This window comes from Pagrus major, chromosome 1 (assembly GCF_040436345.1).
Source record: "Pagrus major chromosome 1, Pma_NU_1.0".
NCBI classification, from domain to species: Eukaryota; Metazoa; Chordata; class Actinopteri; order Spariformes; family Sparidae; genus Pagrus; species Pagrus major.
The window spans coordinates 31,001,899-31,022,708 of record NC_133215.1 but is presented as its reverse complement, the minus strand read 5'-3'; the positions used below and the strand labels follow the sequence as shown (position 1 = coordinate 31,022,708).

General features: G+C 38.9%; 1 protein-coding gene across 1 annotated transcript; it reads left to right on the top strand.

Annotated features, from left to right (window-relative positions):
• Positions 1-7,379: 7,379 nt before the first annotated feature.
• Positions 7,380-20,045, top strand: LOC141003048 (high-affinity choline transporter 1-like). Its single transcript, XM_073474396.1, has 8 exons — positions 7,380-7,626; positions 14,661-14,774; positions 15,043-15,198; positions 15,288-15,436; positions 15,722-15,865; positions 17,265-17,418; positions 18,428-18,645; positions 18,821-20,045. Exons 1-8 carry the CDS (start codon positions 7,443-7,445, stop codon positions 19,370-19,372), a joined length of 1,671 nt encoding a protein of 556 aa, XP_073330497.1. The 5' UTR covers positions 7,380-7,442; the 3' UTR covers positions 19,373-20,045.
• Positions 20,046-20,810: the final 765 nt, after the last annotated feature.

Genomic DNA, 20,810 nt, shown 5'->3' with positions numbered 1-20,810 from the left:
TCTACGAGCCATAGTATGTCCTGCCTCAACATCTTCTTGACCAATGTAGCTACAGGTAACCAAGCTACTGAAGAGCAGAGAGAGGTAGAACTGCATCAATGTTTGGGGAGTCAAAGTGATGTAAGCTAATGTTTACTACTGGAACCAATTCTGCTTAGTGCCTTTACATTTACTGAATATAACTTAAAGTCCTCACCATTTTCAATTCATAGTCATTGCTTATTAGTGCTGTAAAGACTGTTATTTAGCTAGTAGTAACATTAGCTAGGCTAATTTAGTTAGCTGCTAGCTAACATTTATTTCAGTGTTTCAAGCTGTTTGCTAACTTATTGTCAATTTTAATTTAATTAGCTTTATTGAAATGAAAAGACAGTGCTTTTATTTCCACAGCCATTTTGACAATGAATAGAATAGAATAGAATAGAATAGAATAGAATAGATAGAATAGATATACTTTATTGATCCCAAGCTGGGAAATTAAGGTGTAGCAGCAGCATTACACACAGAGACGAATGACAACACAAACCCTAACCCTAACCCTAACAACCTAGACATATTAACATAGCAATATAAAATGTAAAATAAAAAGAACAACCTAGACATATTAACATAGCAATATAAAATGTAATATAAAAAATGTATATATATAAAATGTATATGTAAATGTATATATATAAAAAGGTATATAGTAATAGTAATAGTAATTAATGATAATGGTAATAGGCAATAGTTATATATAACTAATAATTATAACAGTTACAACAAGAAGAAATGTAAAGCTAACATGTATGTCTGTGTGTATGCATTTGTGAGACCATGAACTGCTTTCCAGAGAAACCGTGAGCCATCACAACCTTTAAACACAGTTCTCTTTATTTAGTGTGAATGCTGTAGGCAATTTATGAATGTTATTATTCTTCTTCTGTACGTTTTTCGTCCAGCTTCCCCTCCTACAAATTTTGAGCTACGGAAACCATTCAACTATCAAAATGTTCAGCTTTTTAAGGATATCCCTACTTTTACTTTTGTATTTCTATCTATTATATTTTTTGAAATATTCAGCTTTTTCTGCAAAATTTTAGCTATTCATTCTTATGGGGAATTTTTCAAATTTCGTTCTGCTACTGCTTCAGCATACGTTTAGCTAGAGAACCATTCAGCTATGAAAATGTTCAGCTTTTTAAGCCCATCCAGTCTTTCTTACTCTTCAGCTTTTTCAAATATTCAGCTTTTTTTTTTTTTTGTAAAAAAAAAAAAAAAAAAAAAAGATTTACAATGGAAGTAAATGGAGAAATCTTCAAAGTCTACTTTAGGATTCCCCTCCCTAGTTGTCGGGCACCACATTTTCTCCACACAATGGTTTGGAAACAGTTTGCTCCATCTAACAAATTTCCTAGTTAAGTTGAGTTAATTTTAGAATTTATGGTCTGGGGGCAAGGAGGGCATGGGCTGGGTCGCGCTGGTGATGGAGTAGGGGAGACAGACTGGACTGGGGGAGAGGTGGGGGGTCGGCAGGATTGGAGGAGGGAAAGGGGGGCTAGGTGGGGTATGGCACAACTTTGCTTGGGGGGAGCAGTATGCAGAGTGGAGGTGTAGCCGCTCCTGTTGACTGTCCTCTTCAGCGTTCCTTTCAGTAAGGTCAACTTTTATTTGTTTATTACAATGTCTCTCTCTCTTTCTAAAGCAACCTTACTTCTTCTATTTGGTCAGCTGGGTTTTTCTCATGGTTCTCAGCTGTATCCTGCTGGATCAGCGCTCCTCTAGGCTGTCAGGCTGTTGCTTGTTCACGTGTTCTCTGAGTTGCACCAGGTCAGTCTCCAGCCAGGTGAATTGTTTCATTCAATCGCCACGAATAATGTTTGTTTGTAGCTTTGGTGTTTTTACACAGTAATACATCTTAACGGACCGGAAAGGACTGGAGCCCCAGGCAGCTCAGGTGAACCTGGTAAATGCAATCTCTTTCTTTACCTGTCAGTGAGCTGGTCAGTGCTGCAGTGCGACCCCAGAGACCCCAGGGGCACTCTCAGGGCTCTGCAATCCTGTGCCGTGTTTCTGACAAAAACAAAATAAACTGGTGTATTCGTGCTATATGATAAAATGTAGATCAAGTGATTGCTTTTCCCTTTTGTTCATGGTTATTCTCTGCATTTTCCTAGCCAGCTCCTAGCTACCTTATTGGGTTTTTGTTAGCTAGCCTGGGGATTTGCTTTGCAAAAGAAGTTTTGTCCTGGTTTAGATGGGTTCTTTTGTTTTTTTGTCCAGACTTTTGTAAGAAGGTGTTTTGGTGGTTGATGAAAATTGTAAAAAAAAGTATGTATGGTGACAGGCAATTTCACTAAAATTAGGCTTAATTAATGTAATGACATTGTGGCTGAGCAGTATTTATTGCTTAATCTGAAGAAATTAGCTTGCTAAATGTTGTAAATATTTGTTCCTCATTATGTAACTGCTATGCCGTATTAGTCAAATATTAGCCACCAACCAGCCTAAGATAATGTTTGGGTCTTAAATGGTTGAAAAAGTATATGCAGTTTTGTGACTTTTGATTCAAGCCAATGTAGTGGTGTGTATTATAGTGCATATGGGGGTTGTGTAGTGTTGGGCCTGCATGTAGAGCTGCAGTTAAAAGTCAAAAAGTTTGATTATTAATTGATCTGCCTATTGTTTTTTAATTAGTTGGTTTTTTTTAGATTTATTGTTTATTATGCAAATAGTGAACATGTTCAAATTCAAAAAATGCGCAATTTACAATGATGTAAAACAGAAAAAAGAAAAGAAAAACCTTGCATTGGAGAAGCTGGAACCAGATTCATTTACAAGTCTACAAGTTGACTAGTCATTTTAGCTGTACGATTCAACGCAGCTCACACCGACAGAGTTGTTCTCTCATGCTGTTGGCTCTATTATGTGTTTTCAGTGCACCTTGTAGTGCAAGATTTTTTTCCATTTTCTAATTAGATCCACTGACATTAGCCACAGTACATATTTTTCGTGCTAATGGGAAGGCATTCAGTGCATAAAGGTATGACAGCCAGAATACTCCTCCTCTCTTTCACTATCAATATCTGCTCCTGCATCTAGTATTCCTGTTTTGATCTCAAATGGCCACCGCAAACATCACATGTCTAATTCCTGTACAAATTATAAAGCTAAAACTTTAATAATTGTACAACCTACCATCCATTGCTCTAAGGTGCATTCTGCCAGTAAGCTCTATGGTGACTCAGAGCAAAATATTTTCAACTCACATGCTTTTAAATGCAGAAAGGGCTTTGGTTTTATACATTTAAATATCAGAAGTCTGTGTAATCAATCTAAATTAGATGTATTGAAAATTCTCATATCACAGACTGATCCAGATATCTTGGTTCTGACAGAAACCTGGCTCAAGCAGAGCATTCGTGAGTCAGATTCTCTGCTTAACTATAACCTGTGCAGAATAGACAGAGCTGGAAGAGGGGGCGTTGTGGCTGTTAATGTGAAATTCGGTTTATCTGTCACTGTTTTAAATGCTGTCACTATACCTCATTCCTTTGAATTTATTGCTCTGAAAATTAACTTATCTTGTAATATTGCAATCATTGTTGTGGGTGTATACAGACCTCCCTCAGCTATCTCCAGTGCAACTGATAATTTAGCAGACTTACTTGCTCAGTACTGTAACTCAGAAATGCTGGTTCTAGGTGATTTTAATCTAAACTGGTTAACAAATGATTCAAACGGTCTAAAAGAGATATGTGTCAATCTCAATCTGTCACAGCTCATCGTTGAGCCAACCAGACCTAATTTGAAGGGTCCCTCAAAGTCAATGTTGATAGATCTGATTCTGTGTAGTAAGAGGGAGAAAATGACTGCCTCTGGAGTTTTTGCACTTGGTCCAAGTGACCACTGCCCTGTAGCCTGCATTAGAAGTGCTGGATTGGCAAAATCAAAGTCACAAATTTTTATCAAAAGAAATTTAAAACATTTTAATGAACAGGCTTTTTTAACTCACATTACTAACAGTAATATACATACATACTGAAATACTGGATGTAGAACAGGCTCTTAAACATTTCACCAACTCTTTAGTTACCATTATTGATAAACATGCACCCTTCAAAAAACTCAGGGTTAAAGATAGATCAAACCCCTGGTTCAGCTCATCATATCAATGATGCTCAATGCAAGGGACGAAGCCAGGGATCTAGCAAGGCGTACTGGTGAGGAAGCCCACTGGTTAACTTTTAGACAACTTAGAAATAAATGCATATCTTCATTGAGAATGAAGATCAGAGAATCAAAATCAATTTGACATGTTGTACTCAGGCTCTGCTTTCAACAGTCAGCTGCTGCCTCGTGAGCCCTCCTCAAACAGTACCTCTGTGTTTACACTGCAGAACTTCACTTCCTCTGTTGTTAAGGAGGCACTTCAAGGTGTAGATATAAGGAAAGTGGGGAGGATAAACTTGACCCGTATTTTTTAAAGCTCTGTGCTCCATTTATTTCTGATAAAATTACTTATCTTTTTAATCTGTCCATTTCTTCCAGGGTTATCCCTATGATCTGGAAAACTGCACGTTGTCCCACTGCATAAAGGTGGTGATAAAGCTGATCTTAACAACTGTCGACCAATTTTTAAACTGCCCTGTCTTGCTAAAGTCATGGAATCATTAGTCAATAATCAGCTCAAATCATTTCTCTCAATATATCCTGTTTGGAGTCCTCACCAGTCTGGTTTCAGAGCTAAGCATAGTACTGTTACTGCTATCACCTCAGTTACTAATGATATTATATGTGATGTTGATAAAGGGAAATACTATGCTGCCCTCTTTGTGGATCTAACAAAAGCTTTTGATACTGTCGACCATGCTTTGTTTACAAAGAGGTTAGGTGATGTTGGTTTTTATTGTAATTCCTGTAATTGGACTACCTGTCACATAGACAGCATGTGTGACTAGGAAATCATCGTTCCATGTTTTTACCATTGTCTAAAGGGGTTCCGCAAGGTTCAATACTGGGTCCTGTCTTATTCACGAGCTATATTAACAATATTACATCCTCTATAACAAATTGTAATGCCCATCTTTATGCTGATGATACAGTCCTGTACTGCTGATCTGTTTTGTAGGACTAGATGTTAATATCCCTAATTGCATACTTGAACCAAGCTGCTAAGAGACTCTGTGGGATGGCCAAGTGAGAGATGGCATCCTCCGGTTTATCTAGTGGGCGCCCTCTTTTACCAGTGTTTCGCTGATAGGCCCATGACACCTCCAGAGGGTTCAGAGGTGAATCCTGGCATCCCAGACTCACCCCCTAGGTGCCATCTGCTCACTTGAGGGCCCAGGTGACGTCCTTTCTTCTCATCCACACCCACTGACTCCCCTTTTCCGCAGCTCTGGAGAGGCCTTGGACTGCCTGCCGATGGGGCTTCCCTCGCACTCCCATCTCCCGTTGTAGCTTCGATGTAGATGAGGCTACAAACCCTCTGCAGCCTACTTCCACTGGTCGGACCTTTGCTGTTCAGCCTCGATCTTGCGCATCAGCTGCGAGCTTGGCGTATCTCAGCTTTTTTCGCTCGAAGGCCTCCTGCGCTGCATCCTCCCAAGGCACTGTGACCTCGATGATGTAGACGAGCTGGAGTGAGGCCGACCATAGTACGTGGTCTGGTCTGAGGTTGGTTGACGCGATCTCAGCTGGGAAGCAGAGCCTCTGGCCTAAGTCTGCCAACAGCTTCCAGTCGCGTGCCCCACCTAGCCGTCCAGCGTCTGGTTAGGCTGTGCTAATAATTGCACATAAAGCCATTACAATTCTCCAGCAAGCTTTTGACAAACTGCAAGATTCTCTTTTTAACCTGAAATTTGTCCTCAATGCAAACAAAACCAAATTCATGATATTATCAAGAGCCAGAGATATCGCAGACATTGGTATGCATGTTACCACTCTAACAGGACGCAGTATTGAAAGGGTTTCTGATTACAAATATTTGGGTATCTGGTTGGATCAAAAACTCAGATTTAAATTTCATATTAACACACTTGTTAGCAAACTAAGACAAAAAAAATGTTATTTATGCAGAAACAGAACTACTTTCCCCATGTTCTGTAGGAAACGGATCATTGAAGCTGTCTTTTTATCTGTCCTGGATTATGGGGATGTTATCTATAGACATGCCTTTGTCTCCTCTCTTACTCCACTAGACTGGGTTTATCACTCCGCCCTCTGATTCATTACTGGTGACTGTTATTCCACTCATCATTGTCTTCTATATGAAAATGTTGGATGGGCACCTTTAACAGGCAGACGGTCTAGCCATTGGTTTCTGTTTCTTTTTAAAGCCTTGAAGGGCAATATGTCACCATATATCAGCTCTTTATTAAACTTGTCACAGAGTCACTATTCAACACGCTCTAATGATCGTATAATGCTCCAAGTTCCCCAGGTGACACTATATTTGGGAAAAACTGCTTTCAGTTTCAATGCTCCATACACATGGAACATTTCACAACGTACATTTAAACTTGATACACTTATACAGTACTTATAGGTCAGTTTAAGACTTTGATTTCAAACTACTCAGCATTTGAATGTTACTGTTTTTAACTACATGCTGTCCTGTATGGTTGTTTGTCATTTATCTTTTATGCACCTCTGTTTTATTTGTTTTGTCACGTTTGTTTGCAGTTTCTTAACATTTTCAGCACTTTTTTCTGTTTTATTTGTATTCTGTCATGTTGCTTCTTATCTGTTATCCCTTTTATGTACCCATTCTGTGGACTTACTCTGTGATTATGTTTGTTGTTTCTGTTTGTTATCACATTTTTGCACCTTTTCTGTTTTTTCATTTGTGCTCTAGACATCATTGAAAGTGAGGGCTTGCCCTCAATGATTTATTGAGATTTAAATCAAGGTTGAATGAATGAAAAGAGTTGTGGTTCTAGCTCTTTATCCGCTGTCCTCATTCACTGCCCCTGATTCATGTGTTGAGTAGCTACTGTCTGCTGCAACAGAAATACACATAAGCTCATGTAGTTAACAGGAGGAATCTGAGTAAAATGAGTAGTTACATTGAGATGTTCTTATTGTACTACCCATGCGAGTATGTGTACGTGTGTATAGGGATATAAGCCAAATGTTAGAGGGAATCTTATCTGATCTGCATATTGTCAGCAACAGGAGCAAGTAAGGTGAGCAGGGAGAGAGGGGAAGACAAATCAAAACTGACATTAACCAGGGAGGAGTAAATCTTGGCTTTTGACATGTAGCCTTTATCTCTTCCTTATTTATCTTTGCTTATGTACACACTTTTGAGGTCAACTGTGGATCACTTCAAACACCTGGTTTTCAGGTTACCGACTGTGACCTTTGTCTTTAAACATTCTCGGTTTATGCACAGTATTTGTATTTGTTATCCAATCATTCCATCTGTCTGTCAGTGTGCTCCATAGTGGTTGAACACCATGGCTGTGAACATCCCCGGTGTGGTTGCAGCGGTGCTGTTCTACATCCTGATTCTGGGGACAGGGCTATGGGCCGCCCGAAAGTCAAGGAAGGCTGAGAGAAAGAGTCATGGTGACAGGACTGACGTGGTGCTCCTTGGAGACAGGAATATAAGCTTGCTGGTTGGGATTTTCACCATGACTGGTATGTGGTTCTGTTGGGCTCAGAAACTTAGTTATTTGTTTGTTTGTTTTTTTTACCTCACCATTTTTTGTCACTTTTGTTTTCTAGTAGAACTCGCTTATCACAGTTTTTTGAGATAACAAAGCTAATAGGTTAATTATCTTTTGATCTTAAAAAAAGGATGTCTTCTTAAAACAATAGTGGAAACAGAAAGTTAATTTCTCAATGATTAGGATAATAGTCTCCATATCAAATGTCATCTAGACAATGAGAAAATGACATGAAGTCAGCAACATGCACAGATTTGTGATCTTGGAGCAGCTGATCGAGCGAGAGGATCGATTGCTACAGTATACAATTTACTCTAAAAACATTTTAAACACAATACATCCGTATTTAATTTCTAGACTAGTAAAATATAACAGCCAAATAGGCCCTTTGCCAGATTCACAGCAGTCCACTAGGTTTAAACTAATAATAGGCTGCTTCAAAATAACAGCCAAGTTTCAAGGCCAAATTTTGTCATGTTGTTGCTTTCATTGCAATTTGTTTGGAAAAGCACTGCAGCACATGACGTAAGGCATTTTAAATTGCTTTGAGTCAATCGGCTTAAAGAGCCAATATCATCATAAAGAAAGAGTTAAATCGTAACACAGTCAAAACTTTCTTGTTTAATGTGTTTTCATACCTGCAAACTAGTCACCTTTCAGCTACAATCGCCATTTTTTTGGTCAATTAGGTCATTTACGTGAATCGTGCAGAACCGGGGAGTTTTTCAAAGGGGGGGGGGGGGGGCGATCGTCCGGCCGGCGGTGGAGTGATAGAGTCTTGCCTCACCGGAGTGACTGCGTTTGATGTTGTTCAGGCTGGAATAAACCTTATTGGACAAAACCTATTTTGTACTTTTTTGGAATTCTCTCTGGGCCAATTGGAATCTTGATTTCAGCTCTGACGACTTCAACTTTCAACCATGAAAAGTTTGAAAACCCGCCAACCGAAATAATGCCCATAACTCAGCAGCGACAGCCCGACACCTACAGGAAAAAAAAACCCACAGAGAAGCACCCGTCTCAGTGTTTCCCATTAATTACAGAGACCATGGCGGCCCGCCATAGTCTCATAACGAACCGAAAATATTTTTATGCTGCTCACAATAACATAACGTTGTGTTTTGCGCCGTTGATTCAGCGAAGTATCTCTAACTCCGGTCAGCCGGTACTGTAACGTTTCCGGTGCAGGCGTGATGCTGCGGATTTGTCGGGTTCGTCTGCAGGTGAGTTAGTGTGAAATGATTCAGGTGTGTTTTCACTCCGCTGTCAACACCAGCTACAGCTGCATGCTCGTTAAACAGGGTTAGCGTTAGCTTAGCTTTAGCTACTAGCCGCTAACGTTACTCCCTATAGGCATCCACGTTAACCAGAGCTGCGACTTCAGTTTGTCATATTTCACCGATAAGGAGAGAAATCACTGAAAGATAGAGCAACAAGTCCTGAGTGCAGCTGCTGTATTTCATTCAATCTGTGGAAAATAGCTCAGTCCGTAGGGACTTGGCTTGGGGACTTGAAGGTTGCTGGTTCAAGTCCCACTCGGACCAAAAAAAAATATGATGTGGACTCGTGATGGAGAATGCTAGTTCACATCCTGGGCATTGCAGAGGTGCCCTTGAGCAAGGCACCGGCCCCTAACACTGCTCGTTGGGCGCCGTGCATGTGGCAGCCCCTTCACTGCTCTATACATTGTGTGTATGTAATGTGAGTGATAAAAACAATTTCCCCTTGCGGGATTACAATTAAATTGATGTCATATTTTGTCTGATCAAAATCCAAATATATTCAGTTTACTATGACACAAAAAAGCTTAAAATCATCCGATTTGAGAAGCTACAACAAATACATTTTGGCATTTTTCCTTATTTGGTTATCAAAATAGTTGCTGATTGATTTTCTGTCAGTTGACTAATCGATTAATCATTTCAGCTCATCCTGTTTTCAGCAGAAGTAAGTAGTGAACACAAAACAATGTCAGAAAATAGTAGTTTACAAGAGCAAAAAGTTATTCATAGATCTAGCCTCTTAATTTATCTCTCAAAGTGCACCAGATTGATGCAATTAACTTTACAATATAGAAACATTTTATTCAGGGGGAGCATGCACCCGGACCCCCCTAGAGGGTCCAAGGTCCCACCATAGTCTCACAAAATCCTGTGGGAAACACTGTGATGTTATGCAAGTAATTTGATAATAATAATAATAATAATAATAATAATAATAATAATAATAACAGTAATAATAACTAATAAAATAATAATAATATATCTTGTTTATAATGCACTTTATATTAGAACATCTGAAAGTAAGAATGTCTAGTGTTGTCATTATTTCCTGACACTGTAAAAAATTAATGAAATAACCAAAATCGAAACTGAAAACTGATTATTTTCAAAAACCGAATCAAAACCAAACCGAACTCAAAAAACCCTAATCGCCCATCACTACCAGTTGGACTGAGCTGCCTTAACAAGACAGAGGAGATGGGCTAACTTATCCTGTTGTTTTTTTTGCTCTCTCTTTAACTGGGAATCTGGGATATGTCTGGGATTGTAATTGGGATGGATGGATATACTATGTGCCTAGCAAGAGCCATGTATCTACTTGCACACAGAAATTCTAGTGTCAAAACGCTCCAAAAAGCGTCATTTGCATATTAAAATCACTAAAATTTTCTCCCGTGGGGGGATGCCCCCGGACCCCCCTACCTTTGCTTGGTTTCGGACCTTGTCACCTTTTTCACTCTCAGGAGTTTGCAGGTCTGATTTTAATGTAGATGTAAAAAAGAGGGGTTGTTATCGCAGAAACTGTCAAACAAATTACCTGTTGTTTCATTTCCGGTTCTGGTGGTAGTGCTTATAGGCCAGGCTGGTTCCCTGGAAAGGAGACATTTGGGGGCCTGTCTTAGGTGTCAACAGTCTTAATACCCATCAGCTCAGAAACAGTCTTAGGCTGGGGACTAGCAGGCTCTGGAGCTGACGGGAGGCTAGCAAACACTGGAGCTGACAGGAGGCTAGCAAACACTGGAGCTGACAAGAGGCTCGCTAGCTGGTGGCTAGCATACACTGGTGCTGACCTATATGGGAATCACTGAAATGTAATTTGTCCAGTAAAGTCTTTTCAACCATAGACACTCCAGATTTGAGTTCTGCTGTGCCTGGAGCTTCCCACAACCAGGCTTAAAGAACCAGCTTCATTTTGAATATGGTTATGGCCTTTAGCATCTCAACACAGTCCTTACTATCCTTAACCCGAAAAAACACATTGACATTGTCAACTGATTGTCCAAATATTCAGGAGCTGAGTGCCGGTGTCTGCTCGATCCATCCTGTTACCTTTGGCTAAAATTGGTGAGAACCTAAATGCAAAAAAACACCAAGGAGGGAAGTAGCATTGGGAACTAAAAACGAAATCTAAAAAGTAAAATCCAACAAACCAAGAAGTGTAAATACCAACAATACAAAGACCAAAAACAAAAGCTAAACAAAGTAGAACCAAAAGCAAAGTTCCAACCAGTAAAAACACGAGGGACAAAAAACCAGGAACATACCACGGGGAGACACAGGAAGACACTGGAACAGGCTGAGGTGAAACACAGGAGAATAACACAGGGCAAACTGACAAAGACAGCAGGGAGAACACATGCTAATATACACCCCATGGCTGATTACAAAGAAGACACAGGTGGACACAGAAAAAGGGCGGGAATACACACAATAGGAGGAAACTTAAAAATAAAACAGGAAGTCCCAGGAACATAAACTGAAACATGACAAGCATGGTTGAATTTCAGTCTGCATGAAGATTATTTCAGCCTCCCATTGTTGAAACAGATCAGCTGACGTTGCCGTAGTGAGAGCAACAAGTTAGCAGACTGCTGAGTGAGATGCTCACTCTTTGTCTGTTGATGCATCTTTTCTCTGAAATCCAGAATAATCCCTCAATGCTGATTGAGAGCGGAGTAAATATCCTCATCTTTTTTTGGCTGCTTGCCATTACCTTACCTGATTCGATGGATTGTTACGCCACTATTCATAGCATCTAAGATAAACTTATTCTTATAAAATACACAAAGCACTACAATCCAATTAAAAGAGTTGTGTCTCATTTGTCCAGTGTTTCAAAACAATTCAGCATTGATTTGGTGTTACTGGAAGCTATTGAAAAAAAAATACTGAATTTTCCCCAAAAATACTATTATAATGGAAAAGAAAGTTGTCCTTATTGTCCAAAGTAATAATAATTTCTGGAGAGTAGTAAGAAGGTGCTGTGAGATCCGGAGTGACTGTCAAATATCCAACCTCAAACTAACTTCACTGCGGTCTTGAAAACCTATGTATTTAGTCAATGCAGAGTTTTTTAGTGTCCTAATGCAGAGGCATGTAGCTTTAAATATCTTCTATGCTTTCATAATAAAATGCAGTGTACATGTTGTATAATGAAGGAAAAAATGTTGATTAAAATAAGTATTAGGTTAAACATAGTTAGGACAGTGATACGTAAAATCCTGATTCTGGTAGAACCTGCACTTAAATACAGAAAAAAGACAAATGTGGTGAATGTAGAAGAGTGCTGATATGCTGTAATCTTGAGTAGCCATACATAATTATGTGTAATAGCTGCAACCTTTTTCCGGTGTGTTCTTAGTGCAACCATACACACAATTTTCAGTGTGTATGGCCAGTGTTAGTAATCACCTCACAATAGGCGGCTGAAAGATTGGCCGTCCATAAGCCTTACCCCTAGCCTAAGGAAGCCTTGCCTATTCACATGCCTCTTAGATACATATACAGGGACAAATCCACTTTATGTATATACAATTACAGTCTCCATAAATTATAGATCTTAATTAAAATAGGTAAACATTATTTCAAAAGTTAGGAAGACCTTGGCATACCAATGACACCTGCTAGTCCATTAAAAATTGCCATAAATTTGTTCGTGAAAATACCTACCCTTAGCAATGACTCATCAGAAATTACACATGGTACCCCGAAGAAATATGAGCTTATGTGCTTCAAACTGGAAAACACAAATCACAATAGTCTTCTCTGCCAAAATCATTCATCATGTCCTCAATGCTTGGCTAAGTTGTGAAGAGGTGGGTTCATTGATGATACGCTTGCTGTTTGGTTATGTAAGATAAGGTATCCCATTCTTTTTTTTTAAATCACTTAAAGAGGATTACTGTTAGTGATGTTATATTTTGGACTGGTTGTGTTCCTGTTTGTGGTGTTTTTGTTGCTTGTGTTTTTCAGAGGTGCTGTGGAGAGGCTGGTCAGGGTTCCCCTGTGCTGGAGCTGCTTTGGGCTAATCAGCACCTGCTAATATACCCTGATATTCTGCCTGCCTGCTGCCAGATGATTTCATCATTTTGACGTGGCACATGGTCGCGTTCTCTAGCGAGCATATTTCTATATTCATGATTCGACCAAACCCAAGTGCTTCAATAAATATCTTTCAAACTGCTCCCTGCTCTGGGGTCAGCTTCTGGGTCCTAAACATCTACCTACACATCGTAACAAGTGATTAAAAAAAGCACAAAATGAAATAATTATTGATAAAAAAAAATTCAATTTCATGACATAAATATTTTAAGATGTATATGTTCATATTAATTGTATTACTCCACAGTATATTAGCTGGTCCTGGGACAACCCCCTTGTGGACAGGGACCTCGGCTGTTGTAACTCGAATCTTCTGGAGCCACTCTTACACTGTAGGGGCCAGTGACCCTAATGCTCCCATTAGAACTGGGAACCCTTTGGGATTCACCCTCCACATCTGGTCCCATTGCTCCTTCAGCCGTATCTCATTCATGGGTCTTCATCTACTTGTTACTGTCAGCTTTGATGCTCTTGGTGGGCGAAAACATACCAGAATTCAGCATTTAAATGTAACAGAGTAAGAAGTAAAATATTTGCCTCAAAAATGTTGCGGAGAAGAAGTTTAAAGATATTAAAAATATTTAAGGAAAGTACAAGCAACTCAAAGTAATACTTAACTACATGAGTAGATGTACTTAATTACATTTCACCACTGGACTTGTGGCAGTAATAGAAGGGTATACTGTACGTAAGGATACAAACAGGAAAGACGGGAATACTGCAGTGTAACAAACCCACAGTGAAACGTGGTGGTGGAAATATTCAAAAACTAGGGTGTTTTGTCTTACCTGGTGTTACACTGGATTACTCAAATACAACACAGTAATAGTAGTTCATGGTATTTGTGTATGTGGCATGAGAAGTACTGAGTCCAGCAGTAAAAGTGTCTACTTAAAGAAGTTTTTTTTTTTTCATCAAAATCAGCCAAAAAAGGCATATTCTTTCATAAACAACTTTAAAATGAGATTTCTTAAAAACTACAGAGTAAAAATAGTTCAGAATGTACGGATATGCATGTAGTCTTATTAACTACCTATAGAAATAATTTGAATCCTTCATCAGAAGGGTTTTTCAAATGGGATTACATAAAAAGTGCACAGCAAAAGTACTTAATAGTAGTTGTGCATGTAGTGTAAATTGGCACAGTAAAAATGCTTGATTTTCAGTCTGTATGTAATCAGAGTTAGCATGAACTCAAATGTATTAGTCATTGTCGGGTACTATTTCTTCAATGGTTGTCCAGCAATCCAAAATCCAAGAATTAAGTCATTTTACTTTAATGTGATTTTTTCTTCAAGTGACACGGCTCACTGTCATGGTTTTGGTTTTTCAGTTTAGATGTTTGGGTTTTTTTTTGTAGTTGCTAGTTTGGGATAAACAAAAGCTGACATTTCTGTAACCCAACAGGAAAATTACTTCACCAACCTAACCTTTGGGAAAGAGTTGTTATTAATGAGATTTTAAAACATCAAACATGAATTTTAGATATATTAAATGTTTATACTTTGATACGCATCATGAAAGGAAGTTATTGTAAGCAAACATTTTGATACTCACATTTGCAACTATGTACATAATAAAAGTGTGTGTCTGTCTCTGTGTTTGTGTCATTGTTATGCAGCTACGTGGGTCGGGGGTGGCTTCATCCTGGGTATCGCTGAGGCAGTTTACACTCCTAAACTGGGCTTAATATGGGCTCTGATGCCCATACAATACTCATTATCCTTCATAATAGGTAAGACAAATCATACATTATAGAGGCAGTAGGCTGTGTTGATCTTAACCATTTCAGACATGTTCAGATCTGTTTTATTAACAGTTTATTAAACAGCTGCAGTTAAATGTTTTATAGTTTAAACAGTCAGGAATTTGTTCAGGTGTGCTTGATTTCTGGATGTCAGCAGCTTACAGAGCACAGTGCCAACAGCATCCAGTAGAGTTTTTGATACATTAATCAGAGAGTAAATGCAGTATAACGGTTTGCATCTCATCCTCTGCATTAGGTGGTCTTTTCTTTGCCAAGCCAATGAGGGACAAGAAGTATGTCACCATGATGGACCCATTCCAGATTAAGTATGGCAAAGTACTGAGTGGTGCTCTAGTGCTGCCATCTCTGCTGGGGGATGTGCTGTGGGTGTCCTGCACTCTGCTTGGCTTAGGTAAATATGCATGCCTACCAGGTAAAACCACATTTTTTCTATTTGGTTGATGCAATTAAAGCATTTTAATTTCTGTATTTTTCTGGCAGGAGTAACTATGACTGTGATACTGGATGTGCCCTATGTCTACTCTGTCTGGATCTCAGCAGCTGTAGCCATTATCTACACTTTGTTAGGAGGCCTTTATTCAGTCGCCTACACTGATGTCATCCAGCTCTCTCTAGCTTTCCTCAGTTTGGTAAGTTACAGTAAACCATGTTCATTTTAATGTTGCAATGTAGTATAAAGCCAAAGATAAGCGTTATCATCCTATCAAAGTTCAGACTTCACACCTTTTAAACCTTTAAATGGAAAGTGATAAATCCACTGAAAATCAAGTCTGTTCCAAAACCATCTACAAGAAGCAGCAGTGTTAGGTGTGGGCTGTAAACACAATTAATTGAATGTAAAGTCAGTCAGTATTTTAACACTGACAAATAAATTACCTTTCTTTGCTAAGGTCTTCAATATGATTTATTTGCAGTGGTTGTGTGTCCCCTTCCTGCTCCTCAACCCCATATCTACAAACATTGCCCAGACTGCTTTCAACCACACGTTCCAAGTACCGTGGGTCGGCACTCTGGAGATGGACAGAATCTGGAACTGGGTTGACGACTTCTTGATGATTGTGAGCTGAATATTCATACTTTTCCTGTTTCCATCCATAAAGTCAGAACTCAGTCACATGTTGGTGGAGCGGACAAACTGCCATCAATGCACTTCAATTCTTCAATTTCATGTAAACAAGACAGCCTGTTTATGTAATTTAGAAAGGAGACTAAAGAAACCCAATCTCTCCAGCTAGATGAGAATTTCTTGTCATCTTAGATGCCAGATCAAATTCCTATCAGCTTTTTATGATATGACCAGATCTAAATACAGGGAACGTATTTCTGTCAATGCACTGCGGCTTAATGAAAAGATTAAAATTAAAAAAAATTAAAAGTAGCTATGCATCCTTCCATTTCAAATAATTAAATTCAGAGTCATAATCAAACTGACCCCATTCTCACAAGATTAACATTACAGGCGGAGGCAAGGAATAAAATATTCACTGTGCTCATCAAAGATTCAAGTCTTTGTTATGGATGACTTTTTAACTATCTTAAAATTGTAGCATGTGGTCTGGTTGTGCAGGACTAGTCAAAGGAGAATATTATTGCCTATCTGTAGCTCACATTACAACTTACTACTTTTGATTAGCTTTTTCAGGGTCCTGCTATCATGATAGCTTAATATTTTTCCTCTATCTATCATCTACCAAACTTTTTCTATTTCCTCCATATCCACACAAAAGTCACTATTCACCTGATTAAAAAAACAAACAAACAGATATTCCTGTGAATAAAAAACTCAGATATCCACTTTAAAGTATTAGGACGACGCCCCAGACAGAATTACAGTCATTATTACTCTGGAGGGAGTGTAAATTACCCACATCCGTGTGCTACGGATGGGATTAAAATCACTGACTATTGCAGGTTAAGTTAGAGAGAAATAGTTCCAGTGCAGAGTTTTTAAAATTAAAACCACTCTACGTTTTTAACTCCAAGGCCAAAAGTGACATTTGCTCTGACTCCCAATGACAATGTTGGATACTTTCAAGAGAGCAAGAATTCCATATGAAGTTACAGGTCAGCAGAGTGGATCAATGATTAGAATCTTCCACAAGTAACGTCTCTTTTCTGAATGAATGTTTTCTCTGTGGACTGCTGTTTAGTGATATGCAACTAAGGTGAAGTAGAGATCTCAATTTAGAGCGCTGTCCTTGCTTTTGCCAAGTGCATCCTGAGATGCAGTATATCGATTGAACAGGAGTGAGTGTAGTAAATGAGTTATAGAGGATAAATATTTGTATTTCCCTGAGCAGTGATAGAAATCTGCACCAGCTTGTTTCCTCCTGAATTTATTCACTGAAAGTCTGTCTTCAGTCTTGAGGAGAAATAATCAGTAATTCAGCACATTTCCTTCTTCCTCATAATTTCTTGGTCCTCATCACGCATCTTTCCCTGTGCTCTTTTTCTCAGGCTCTCGGTAGTATAGCATTTCAGAGCTTCCACCAGAGGACGCTGTCTGCCTCCTCACCACGAACAGCGCAGTTAACCTGCTATGCTGCTGCCATCATCATTGCCATACTGGGTATCCCTCCTGTCTTGGTTGGGGCTGTCGCCGCCTCCACAGGTAAGAATTGGTTTAGAGATGATAGAACATATTATAGACCCTTACATTGTGGCCAGTTGCTTTTTATTGCCAGTTGTTCTGTAATATGTAATACGAGTAAAAGCGCTGAAAACAGCATAAAATTATATCTTTGTGATGAATACTGTTTCTACTTACATTGTCCTTTTGTTTCTTTCGCCTATTTTCTATGTCTTTTAAAAGGTGATTGAATGCAAAGTGGTTTCATGCTCCACTTTTGTTTGGTTGTTGCAGCCTGTGGCTGTAGCATAAAGTAAAAACTGAAAAGAGGGCTGTAACTAACAGTTATTTTTATTGTCAAATAATAATGCTGATTATTTGTATGATATTTGTATGATTGTAAACAATCAATAAGTCTATAAAAGGTCTAACAAAAAACGTGAAAAATACTCATCACAATTTCAAAAAGCCAAAAGTAAGATCTTAAAATTGCTTCCTCTGTCCAAACAACAGTTAAAAAAACCCAGACTCTTCCTTTGCTATCATAAATGATAAAGAAAAGCAGCAAATCGTTACATTTAAGAAGCTGGAACCAACAATTGTTTGACATTTTGTTTGCATTCATTGATTTCTTGAAATAGTTCCAAATGAATTTTCCTATTATCGACTAATTGATTCATGACTAATTGTTGCAGCTCTCGAAAAAATGATGATGTTTAACTTGAGGCTGAGCAAATCAATACTGTTTTGTTAATGGCTCTAGTGTGATGTTTGAAAGAGGTCACTTGCAATGAGGAACCCACAGCTTTGTAGTTCCCCTTCTTTGAGCATTCTGTTATGGTTCACTTTCAACGCTCTTTTCACACCTATTTCTCATTGGAGCAGGCAGCTGACTTCAGTGTAACAGCTCAGCACAGAATCACCTCAGATAGCAAGAATTCTGCCTATTCAATGACAGAATAAAGCCCATGTTTTTGTATCAGTGCTGTATGGCTCTAAAAAATAATAATTATAATAATAAAAGTACTGAACTGTTATTTCTTTTGCCCAGACTGGAACCAGACTGTGTACGGTTCTCCATCTCCTTATGAACGTGGGGAGAATACTTTAATCCTGCCCCTGGCCTTACAAAACCTCACTCCATCTTACGTCTCGATCATTGGAATCGGAGCTGTGGCCGCTGCTGTCATGTCATCTACGGACTCGGGCCTGTTGTCTGCAACGTCTGTTTTCTCTTCAAACATCTACAAGAACATCCTGCGTCAACAGGTAAGGAGTGGTAGATGTCAATGGTGGCAGCTCAGTGGCACAACGTGTCTCGAGGGTTGAGAGACAGGATGTCCTGTCCTTTCCCACTCTTTACAAACTGTAAAAAAGCACAATTAAATTAAAACAATGCATTTTGGAAAAAAGACAGGTATATTAAACCCCCTTTGTATTATAGGCATCAGACTATGAAATGCAATGGGTGATCCGCATCACAGTGGTGGTGGTGGGTGTGGTTGGGACAACTATAACCTTCTACACCAACAGCACCCTGATCCTCTGGCTTCTCGGAGCAGACGTCACCTACAGCCTGATATTTCCCCATCTGGTCTCCGTGCTCTTCTTTGAAGTGACAAATGGTTACGGTGCGCTGGCAGGTTACATCATAGGGCTGCCTTTGAGGATTTTGTTGGGAGAGAACGCTATAGGTCTTCCTGTTGTTCTGCATCTTCCTGGTTGTACATTGGAAGATGGTGTCTTTGTCCAAAAGTCCCCTGTCAGGACAGTCACCATGGTCTGCACTTTGGTAGCCATCCTAGTTTTTTCCTCGCTGGCTGTGTTCATGTTCAACCACAGCCTGTTGCCTGAGGGGTGGGACGTTTTCAAAGTAAAGCGTAATGTATCTGTTGCACCAGCAGATGCCGTCACACAGAATCCTGAAAGTGATGCTGAGCATGACGAGAACGGACAAGGAGTTGCCTTACAGCCAATGTTGCAGACTGAGTCGTAACCCTTTGTCTTTCCTTTTGTGACATTGCCTGCATCAATTAATTTAAGATCTTAATAAGTGTGTGTATATATATATATAGAAATCACAAGTAGAATATGACTTTATTTTAAGCTCTTTTACATTCTCTCTCAAAATTATTCAAGATAAAAAACAGGTATCCCACTTTCAAAAGTTAAAAGGTGACTAAAAGGTGACTGAATGAATATTATAGTATTCTAACATGTTATTCATTAGATTAGAAACCCCTACTGGCATCTCACATGCAGATAGTAAGCTGGATTTTGAGGTATCAGACTGTGAGATATCTGTTGCAACCCAAAAACAGTGGAGATGTAATATTTGATTTCTGCTCTTAAAGCACTGAGCATTTTTTAAAGCTCACTCGACAGAAGAATCAGTGTCTTTTGCTCTGAGTCATTCACTTTGATCAGTTTTATTGTAACCAAGAAATGAACATTGCTTGATCAAATGTAAATTTTAGCTGCACAAACAAAGTTGCATTCACCTCCTTTTTCTTTTTTGTTTTTTGTTGTTTTCTGTGATTTGGATGAAGCGGCCTATTTGGATATGTTTAACTTACGAATCAAAATCAGTACATTCTCATCTTAATGGCATGACCGACACATGGATGCTATTTATTTGAAAGGTGAATAAAATCTATTCTACAAATAAATTCTGTGTTGTTGCTTGTCTAGAAAAGTGGTTGTTGGGCTTTAAAAAGTTTTAAATTGAGGCATGTTATACAAAGGCTCTGTCTTCTTTTCACTCTGTAATGACACTTTGGGGCTGTGAATGCTTGCAACAAACTAGTTTATACAAAGTGTCGTCTGACTGTATCAAAGGACAAAAGATAATCTTTTAACTGGAGATAATAACACATGCTTTTTCTATCTTTTCTCGTAGGTTTTACTGTTGGTGCACACAGTTATAAACACAAAAACTGAGAAACGTAATCAGAAAAATGAGAAAGAGCTGTAGAGGGAACTTCAAACCCTGCCTACTTCTTACCCTCACACACCTGGCCCATGACCGAGTCGGCAGGTCTGCCTGTTTGATTGTCAGTTCTAGAAAGTTCCAAAAAATTGTTAAAACAAAGGTTTCAGACATAATCAGACAAAGCATCCCAAACTTCACCTGACATGGACCAGATTCTCATCCAAAAAGTGAGTCAAGATTCACTGAAACACAGGCGCTCATGTTTTAAAGGCCATGTCTTTTTGTCTTTTATTTTAGTGGCAGCTTCATTTAGGACAGATGTCTTATATCCCCTTTGTTGAAAGTTGCCTCATATCACTCAGATTTTCATCCAACCAACAAGATTAATCCTTAAAGGTATAAACAAGGATTGACAAGCACTCCCTGTAGCTTGCTTAAGACCCCAGTGCTGTAAGGTATTTCTTGACCTATTCTGTCCAAATTTCCTATTTCCAAACGAACG

Coding starts and splice junctions, on each gene's coding strand:
- LOC141003048 (XM_073474396.1), top strand. CDS start 7,443: ATGGCTGTGAACATCCCCGGTGTGGTTGCAGCGGTGCTGTTCTACATC. Junction 15,866..17,264: donor TTGACGACTTCTTGATGATT/GTGAGCTGAATA, acceptor TCTTTTTCTCAG/GCTCTCGGTAGTATAGCATT. Junction 17,419..18,427: donor GGCTGTCGCCGCCTCCACAG/GTAAGAATTGGT, acceptor TCTTTTGCCCAG/ACTGGAACCAGACTGTGTAC.